This window comes from Zosterops lateralis (genome assembly GCF_965231275.1).
Source record: "Zosterops lateralis genome assembly, chromosome: 32".
In the NCBI taxonomy this organism is placed as follows: domain Eukaryota; kingdom Metazoa; phylum Chordata; class Aves; order Passeriformes; family Zosteropidae; genus Zosterops; species Zosterops lateralis.
The window spans coordinates 4,596,469-4,605,930 of record NC_139792.1 but is presented as its reverse complement, the minus strand read 5'-3'; the positions used below and the strand labels follow the sequence as shown (position 1 = coordinate 4,605,930).

At 51.5% G+C, this 9,462-nt stretch overlaps 1 protein-coding gene across 1 annotated transcript in view; it reads left to right on the top strand.

Annotated features, from left to right (window-relative positions):
• Positions 1–784: 784 nt before the first annotated feature.
• Positions 785–9,462, top strand: part of LOC310920902 (olfactory receptor 14J1-like) — a gene marked incomplete at both ends in the record, with an annotated part of 261,934 nt that continues 253,256 nt past the window's right edge. The window contains one exon of the mRNA XM_083880963.1: positions 785–1,628. Coding sequence (XP_083737089.1) covers positions 785–1,628 — 844 coding nt within the window. The remainder of the gene's footprint in view (positions 1,629–9,462) is intronic.

Sequence of the window (9,462 nt, the reverse complement as noted above, 5' to 3'; positions counted from 1 at the left end):
CCATCTCTGTTTTCATCCCCTCACAGTCACTGTGCCTCCTGCCTGGACCAAACCACTTGTGATGCTTCTTGATGCTAAACAGAGTCCATCTGCACAGGAAATGCTTTTGGCCCTCTTGGAAAAAAATATAGAAGTTTTTTTTTTTAAATATTCAGTCTCGAGAGACTTTTCCTATCTTCACCTATTTGAATTGCCTTGACATCAAAATACTGCCAGCTGACATTCCAAACTGGCTGGTCTATGTTTGTGTGCACAGAGCAAAGGTGCCACACCGTGCCCATTTCCCGGGTGTCTGTTAATGTCCTGTTCAACAAAGGGCTGAAGGGAAGGACTCTCCCTGCCCTGCACGGCTCCGGGGCTGGAGCTGGGCTGGCAGGGGCTGCAGACCGTGCTGGGAGGCCCCACCTCAGCCCCATCCGCCATCGTGTGTGTGTCTGCCTCAGCCCCATCCGCCATCTTGTGTGTGTCTGCCTCAGCCCCCATCCGCCATCTTGTGTGTGTCTGCCTCAGCCCCCATCCGCCATCTTGTGTGTGTCTGCCTCAGCCCCATCCGCCATCTTGTGTGTGTCTGCCTCAGCCCCATCCCCCATCTTGTGCATCAACCCAGTCCAGCTCTGAAGTGAATGTGTTGCTGTTTTGTCAGCAGTCAGGGTCAGCACCAAAACCACCAACACCAGCAGGACAGTCTACAGGGAATGCCTGGCACATGTTTGGCTTAATGCAGCCTCTCCTGACTTGTCACTGTCCTTTACCCATGAACAGGTCCCCATGGCCACACAAGCAAATGTCCAACAGCAGCTCCATCAGCCATTTCCTCCTGCTGGCATTGGCAGACACGAGGCAGCTGCAGCTCCTGCACTTCTGCCTCTTCCTGGGCATCTCCCTGGCTGCCCTCCTGGCCAACGGCCTCGTCATCAGCGCCGCAGCCTGCGGCCACCACCTGCACAGCCCCATGTTCTTCTTCCTGCTCAACCTGGCCCTCAGTGACCTGGGCTCCATCTGCACCACTGTCCCCAAAGCCATGCACAATTCCCTCTGGGACACCAGGGACATCTCCTATGCAGGATGTGCTGCACAGCTCTTTTTCTTTCTGTTCTTCATTGGAGCAGAGTTTTCCCTCTTGACCATCATGTGCTACGACTGCTACGTGTCCATCTGCAAACCCCTGCACTACGGGACCCTCCTGGGCAGCAGAGCTTGTGCCCACATGGCAGCAGCTGCCTGGGCCAGCGCCTTTCTCAATGCTCTCCTGCACACAGCCAATACATTTTCCCTGCCCCTGTGCCATGGCAATGCCCTGGGCCAGTTCTTCTGTGAAATCCCCCAGATCCTCAAGCTCTCCTGCTCACTCTCCAACCTCAGAGAACTTGGACTTCTTGCTGTTAGTGTCTGTTTGGTATTTGGTTGTTTTGTGTTCATTGTTTTCTCCTATGTGCAGATCTTCAGGGCTGTGCTGAGGATCCCCTCTGAGCAGGGACGGCACAAAGCCTTTTCCACCTGCCTCCCTCACCTGGCCGTGGTCTCCCTGTTTGTGAGCACTGTCCTGTTTGCCTTCCTGATGCCCCCCTCCAACTCCTCCCCATCCCTGGATCTGGCCTTGTCAGTTCTGTACTCGGTGGTGCCTCCAGCCCTGACCCCCTCATCTACAGCCTGAGGAACCAGGAGCTCAAAGATCGCCTGAGGAAAATGACACCTTGATCTTTGCAGAAGCAATAAACTACTCCTTTCCTGCTCCAGAACTTTCAGAATGCAGCTCTTTACAATCTCAGACTTTTTTTTCCTATTTGTTAATTTTTCATTGGGACATTTCCTGTTTCTTTAGTTTCTAGAGTTACTAGTTTATGTTATCACAACCCACTTTCTGATGTCACAGACTCACCTTCTATGAAGTCACAGCTAGCTCTGTGATGTCACAACCCATTCAGTGATGTCACACAGCTCACTCAGTGATGTCACACAGCCACCCTGTAATGTCACAGCACACTCTATGATCTCACAGCCTACTCTATGATGTCATAAAGCCACAGCAAAATGTCACATCTTGCTCTGCAATGTCCCACTCTCCCCTCTGTGATGCTGTAGCTGCTCAATGACCTCACACAACAAACTCTGTGATGTCATAGCCCAATCTATGACCTCACACAACCCACTCTCTGCTGTCACAGAGCCCCTTTGTGACATCACAGCTGCTCTGTGGATCTGTGACATGGATTAGAGCTGATTTTGGCCATTGTAGCTCCAATTTTCCTCAGATTTCTTTCTCTGTGTATCCCAGCCCTTTTTCTAGCTTTTCCCCAGAAATCCCAGGAATCTCCCAGAGTTTGGGGACATTTTTGGGTGTTCAAGTGCAGATTTTGGGTATTTTAGTGCAGATTTTGGATGTTTAGGTGCAGATTTTGGGGCTCTTGGGGCCACTTCCCATGCAATTTTAGGGCAGATTTTGGCCATTTTACAGCCAGATTTTCCACAGATTTTTTTTTTACTAGTCATTCCCAGCCATTTTTCCCAGGTTTTCCCCCAGAAATTCCAAGAATCTCCTTAGGTTTGCTACCATATCTGGGTGGTTTTTTTGCAGATTTTGTGTGTTTAATACAGAGTTTGGGGCTCCTGGAGCCAGTCTGCATGAAATACCTATTGTGAATTTAAGGGATTTTTCAAGGAGCTCTGCGAGGCTCCTGTACTAGATTATTGTGCTGTCTTTTACTGAGCTCCCTGATAATGGTTCTGTTGATCAGTGAAGAGGATTTCACACTGAGGGGCAACAGTGCAGCCTGTTCAGTGCCCCAGCAGCCTCTGGGGGAAAAGCCTTTTCCTGAGATCCAACCCAAAGCTGCCCCGAGTCAGCTCCAGCCGTTCCCTGCAGTCCTGTCCCTGGGCCCCAGAGGGAAGAGGTTCCCACAGCCCCCAGCCAGGGACCCGCTCCCAAGGCTGTTGCCAGGGCAGCCAGGGCTGGCACCAGCTGTGATGCTCAGTTTCCCCGGGCCGGGCTTTAGGAATGGGATTCCCCAATTTCCTGCTCCCGCTAAAACTGTGCTGGCCCTTGCTGCCCTCCAGCCTCCCACTGAAAGTACAAAAGGCAAAGATCCCAGGCTGGGATAAGAACAATTTACTGGGCACCGCAACAAGAAAAGGAACAAACAGGAACAGAAACAACAGTAATAAGAGAAGGGGATAACACAAACTATATACAGGGAAATTACAACCAATTACCAACTGGCTCACCCAGCAACGTACTTTATCCTGCATGGGAAGGACACCCTTCTCCTTGGGGGAGAGGGAGAGTCCCTTTCCTGACCCCAGCAATGACCTGATATGGGATCAAATACAATGACAGGGCCATGGCCAGACCATGACGTTCTTCAATCCCACCTCACATCATTGCCAGGGGCAGGGAAAGGGACAGGTTTCCTCCCAGCATGGATCACAGGGAATGTGGGTCACCAGGGTTCTTCCCAATGTGAGTCCTCTGATAGGGGATGAGGTTGGAGACTCAAATTATGCTCTTCCCTCAGTCAGGGCACTCACAGGGCTTCCCTTACAGGTGACTCCGTTGGTGTTGGGTCAAGTGAGAGCTCTGGGTGAAGCTCTTCCCACACTGGGGACACTCGTGGGGCCTCTCTCCAGTGTGGATGCGCCGGTGGGTGACGAGGTGGGAGTTTTGCTTGAAGCCCTTCCCGCAGTCGGGGCAGCAGAAGGGCCTCTCCTCTCTGTGAATCCGCTGGTGCTTGAGGAGATCTGAGCTGCGCTGAAACCTCTTCCCACACTCAGAACACTCATAGGGCCTCTCCCCAGTGTGGCTCATTTGGTGGATGATCAGCTGGACCCTCTGGTTGAAGCCCTTCCCACATTCCCCACACTTGTATGGCCTTTCCTCAGCGTGGGTGTTCTGGTGGCGGATCAGGCAGGAGCGCTGGCTGAAGCTCTTCCCACACTGCTCACACTCGTAGGGCCGTTCCCTGGTGTGGATCCTCTGGTGGACGATCAGGTGGGAGTTTCTGCTGAAGCTCATCCCACATTCCCCACACTCATGGGGCCTCTCCCCAGTGTGGATGCGCCGGTGGGTCACGAGGTGGGAGTTGTGCTTGAAGCCCTTCCTGCAGTCGGGGCAGCGGAAGGGCCTCTCCTCTGTGTGAATGCGCTGGTGCCTGAGGAGATTGGAGCTGGTGTGAAACCTCTTCCCACACTGGGGACACTCATAGGGCCTCTCCCCAGTGTGGATCCTCTGGTGGCTGATCAGTTGGGACCTGCAGCTGAAGCTCTTCCCACACTCCAAGCACTTGTGGGGCTTCTCCCCATCATGAAGCTGCTCATGGACCAGCTCAGAGCCCTGGCTGAAGCTCTGTCCACCTTCCTGGAATTGAGTGGGTCTTTGCCCTTCAGAGGCCCCTGGGATGGCTTTAGAGCTCCTCCTCCTGCAGGATCTCTGGGGCTTTTCCTCCCTGTTGGATTCTTGTGCTGTAGAGCCGCTCAAAACAGCCTCTTCCACGAGGTTCTGCTGTGTGGATTTGTCCTCCCTGGTCTCCATTCTCAGCTTCTTGTCTGGGAGACGAAGGACAAGGAGAGGATGGGATTTGCCTCCGTGCCAGAGGGAAGGGGAAGGACAACTCCCCAGTCCATCCCCAGCAGGACAGTGTTGACAGTGGGGTTTTCCTGCAGCCGGGGGCCATGCTGGGCTGGGAGATGGAGCAGGAGAGAGGGGGAAAGGGGCACTGACTTCCTTCTCACCTGCCTGGCTGTCCCGGGGCATCTTCCAGTTCCTTGCAGCCTAAACTAAAAAATTAAAAATTAAAACTAAAATGCAGTAGTAAAAAAAACCCCCAAAAGAACAGACAGTGTCAGAATACAACCTGACACCCAGTTAGTTAGGGGTGTTGGTAGCAGTCCAATCAAATTGGGGCGGCAGTCCTCCTGGAGTTACACTTGTGGTTTTCTTGAAGCAAAGATTTTGTAGAAGGGTGTAGTTTTCCTCTGAAAATCCAGTGATGGTGCAGATGGGTCTGGTGCTCCACTAGGAATCCAGTGGCAACAGACTGCTTCTGGTGTGGTGAATCGGAGATTATATCCAGGTAGGAATGCTTGGCTCCTCCCTGTGGGTGAAGCATCTCCCAATGGGATGATGTTACTTTTATCAGTGATGCAGTGAACATCAATTGCCCATTAACAGAAGATAAACCCCTGGAGGGAGGATGGGTTGTGGAAGAGATAAAGAACACTGCCCCACCTGGTTTTAACAACTGGCCCATTAACAGAAGATAATCCCTGGAAATATGAGGGATGGGCCATGGAAGAGATAAAGAACACTGCCCCACCTGGTTTTCACAGATGGCAATAGAATACATTGTTTTGGTTCCATCTTGGATTGCATTCTCAGAATGGGCTCCAGGCTCCTTGCCCAGGCTCTCTCCAGAACACGCCCAGGCCAATGCTCAGCACAGAAAAGCCCCGGGAGCAGCCCCAGGCTGGCCCTGGGCAGGCTGGGGGCAAACAGCAGGGCTGGGGCTCTGCAAGGGCCCTGGGGGAGACGGGAAGGAACAGCAGAGCAGGGGCTGATCCATCCCCACTGCGCTGGACACCCCAGGGCAGCGTCCCAGAGCGCCCTCATGCACCTGCCAACAACATCCCCCCTGGGCAGCCCTGGCCTCTCCCCCAGCTCACACAGGGGCCGCATCCTTGCAGGCACAGACACGGCAGCACTGCCTCAGGAGCCCCTGTTTGCACTGCCCAGAGCAGGCCTCAGCACCCCCATGCTGTTGGTGTGGGGAGATGAACCTGAGGGAGCACAAATGCCATCAGCCCCTGGGGCCAGGAAGGGCTGGGCCACAGCAGGGAAACCACTCAGCTTTGGCGTGGCCTCTCAAGTCACACAGAGAGTTTGTTCCCATCAGCTCTGAGTTTCCTGTGCCACTGCAGACGTTGTTGCTCAGAGCCAGGGCTGCCTGGCAGCCACCCTAAAACTGCCCTGAGCATTGCCTTTGCATCACCTTGGCTTTCTTTACACTTCGTGCTACAAATTTCTTCCTCTTCCCCACCCCTGTTCCCTCCCCTGCAAACAGCCCATCCCTGGTTGCCCTTTCCTCTCTGGCCCCACTCCCCATTGCAGTTCCAGAGTTGGCACTGTGGGAACGTCCCTTGGGGAGCAGGATCATCCTCCAAGTGCTTCAGGAATTGTCTGCAGGCTCCTGCAGTGCCTGGGGCTGCTCCCTTGCCAGAGGCACCCCAGGCCAGGGGGGCACATCTGGGCTGCTGTGTCTGGCTGTGGGGCTCCTGTTGTGGGCCATGAGGAGGAGCTGCAGAGGCTCTGCAGGACTGACACGATGGGCTTTGGGGCTGTCAGGAGAAGCTGAGGGACCTGGGCTGCTGCACCTTCTGAAGAGGAGTCCCAGGCCTCCTCCTGACACTGCTGCAAGGCTGCTTTCAGAGAATCACACAATCAGCAAGGCTGCAAATGACCTTGGACATCATCAAGTCCAAGCTGTGCCCTGACACTGCCTTGTCTCCCCTTGAGCCTCCTCTTGTCCAGGAGAAACAAGCCCAGCTCCCTCAGCTGCTCCTCACAGGACTTGTGTTCCAGAGCCCTCCCCAGCCTTGTTCCCTTCTCTGGACATGCTCCAGCCCCTCCATGTTGTTCGTAAATTGGGGGGCCCAGAACTGGACACAGCACTCGAGGTGCTGCCTCAAGCAGTGCCCAGCACAGGGGAAGAATCTCTGCCCTGCTCCTGCTGGCCACACTGTTCCTGATCCATAGGAGTGCCAGGGCTTGGATGAGGGACATGGTGGGCAGGGCCTGGGGACAAAGTCGAATTTCTGTCAGCCATGAAGGGTGTCTTGGGTTTCTAACAAAACAACAAAAACAAAACAAAACAAAACAATTTATTCTATTCCATCTTTTGGAACCTGGCTGGGGAGGTGTTTTTTCTTTATCTGTTGTATCTCCAGGAGGGAGGGTGCAAGTGCCTTTCTGATAACAAGCCAGCTGTTAAAACCAGGTGGGGCATTGATTCTTATCTCTGTTCACCCTCCCATTACCTCCATGGGGATCTCTTCTGTTAATGGGCCATTACAGCTCAGCAATGACATTTGAAAAATATTTGGGGGATATTTTTCAGATATTTTGGTAACAGTGTAGGGATATTTGGGAATAGTTTGGGAACGTTCTTGGGAGTATTTTGGGGATATTTCGAGAAGATTCTGGAAATATTTTAGAAACATTTTGGAGACATTTTAGAAACGTTCTGTGAATATTTTGGGGGGAATTAGGAATGTTTGGGGGATATTTTGATGAAGTTGTTGGCATATTTCAGGGACATTTTGGGAATGTTTTAGGAACATAGCAGAAATATTATGGGAACATTTTGGAGATATTCCATGGATATTTTGGGGATGTTTTGAGAAGATTCTGGGAAAATTTGGGGAATATTTCAGGGACATTTCAGAAGCAGTCCATGCACATTACTGGGAATTTTTGGGGAACATTTTTAGGACATTATAGATACACTCCATGAACACTTCTGGGAATTTTTGGGAACATTTAATCAATTTCAGAAACAATCCCTGCACATATTTCAGAATATTTTTTGGGAATGTTTCAGGGGATTTTAAAAACATGCTGTGCACATTTTTGGGAATATTCTGGGGACATCTTGGGGGATTAGAGAAACATTCCCCAAACATTTTTTGGAATTTTTTGGGATAACCTCAGGGACATTTTAGGCACCTTCTCAGCAAATTTTTGGGAATTTTTTGAAAACATTCCCAGGGAATTTTCTCTCACCTGTCTCCAAATTACCCTAAAATATCCACAAAATTACACAAAAATTGCCACAAAATATCCCCAAAATATGTACTCTCAAAAAGCCAAAATTACCCCAAATTTATCATAAAACATCTCCCAAAATTACACCAGAATTAGTGCAAAATATCTCCACAATTACCCCAAAACATCCCCTAAATTACCCCAGATTATCCCCAAAATATCAGCAAAATTGCCTCAGAATTAGACCAAAATTTGCTCAAAATGGTCCCAAATATATGGCCAAAATTACCCCAAAATATTCCTCAAATTTGCTCCAAACTATCTCCAAAATAACGCCCAAATATCCCCTAAGTTACCCAGGGGAGTCTGGGAGGGGGGTGAAAGGGAGGAGGAAGGGCAGAAATGGGCCTGGGGTGGCCCAGGAGGATTTTGGGGGGATCTGAAGGTTCCCAAATGGGTCTGGAATGTCCCAGGGGCGTCCTGGAGCATCCCCCAATGTGTCTGGGGTCTCTGGGGGTCCCCAAATGGGTCTGGGTGTGTCCCAAGGGGGTCTCTGAGGAGTTTGGGGTGGGTCAAAAAAGGGCTCCCCAAATGGGCGTGGGAGTGTCCCAGGTGCCCCCAATGGGTCTGGGGTGTCAGGGGTGTCCCAAATGTGTCTGCGGGGATCCCAGGAGAACCCTGGGGGTCCCAAAGTGTCCCTATAAAGGTCTGGGGCCCCCAGGAGGTTCCTTAATAAGTCTGGGGGTGTCCCAAGGGGGGCCTAGAGGAGTCTGGGGGGGTCCAAAGAGGGTTTTGGGGGGATCCCAGGGGGGTCTTGGGGCTCCCCAAATGGGTCTGGGGGTTCCCAATTGTCTCCAAAAGAGTCTGGGGTCTCCCAAAGGGATTTCAGGGGGTCCCAGGTGTGTCCCAGGTGTCCCCAAAAGGCTCTGGGGTCTCCCCCCCTTCACCTTGGGTCACCTGGGCAGGGGCTTGGGCAGGATCTTTCAATCACTTGCTACACGTGGGACTTGGCCCCTGCTTGACAAAAAGGCTGATGGAGCTCACAGGCTCCTTCCAGAGAGCAGCTGGCCCTGCAGGATTCCTCTGTGCAGGAGAGTTCCTGCAGTCACAGACTTGCTTTTGATAAATATCATGGCCTGAGCATGGAGTTGGCTTTTTCCCTGCAGGGAATTTAATATTCTGTGTTCGTTTTCCAAAACTCTCTGTCAGAGATGGCTCACTGAAATGATTTCTCTGCTCCCAAGACATGCAAATTACTTTCTTTTGACATTTGTTTTCATTTCCCTCTCTGTTCTTTATACAAGGCTTTGGTTTTCACTGTTGAGGTGCAGGATGTCCCAAAATATGCCAGGACTTTGGAGGAGTGGTTTTATGGAGATGATGGCTCTGGGCTGGGAGTCACACTTCCCAGCTCTGGCCCCAACTTTAGTACCTGCTCTACAGAAATCAACGTTGTCCCAAACAGACACCTTGGGTTTGGAGTTCCCCAACTTGAGGCCATCAAATGCTGCTCTTCAGAGCCTGCACATCTTCCCCCTAAAATCAGATGGAGATAAATGGGTCAAATCTTTCCAAGAATCTCTTTCAACACATCACCTCAAAATAGAAAATCTTACTATCACTAAGAGAATCTATTTCCAGCTAATACCTCCTTCCCACAATGAAAATAATCTGATGATCTATAAAAAGGGTTTTTTTGTCCAAAGCAT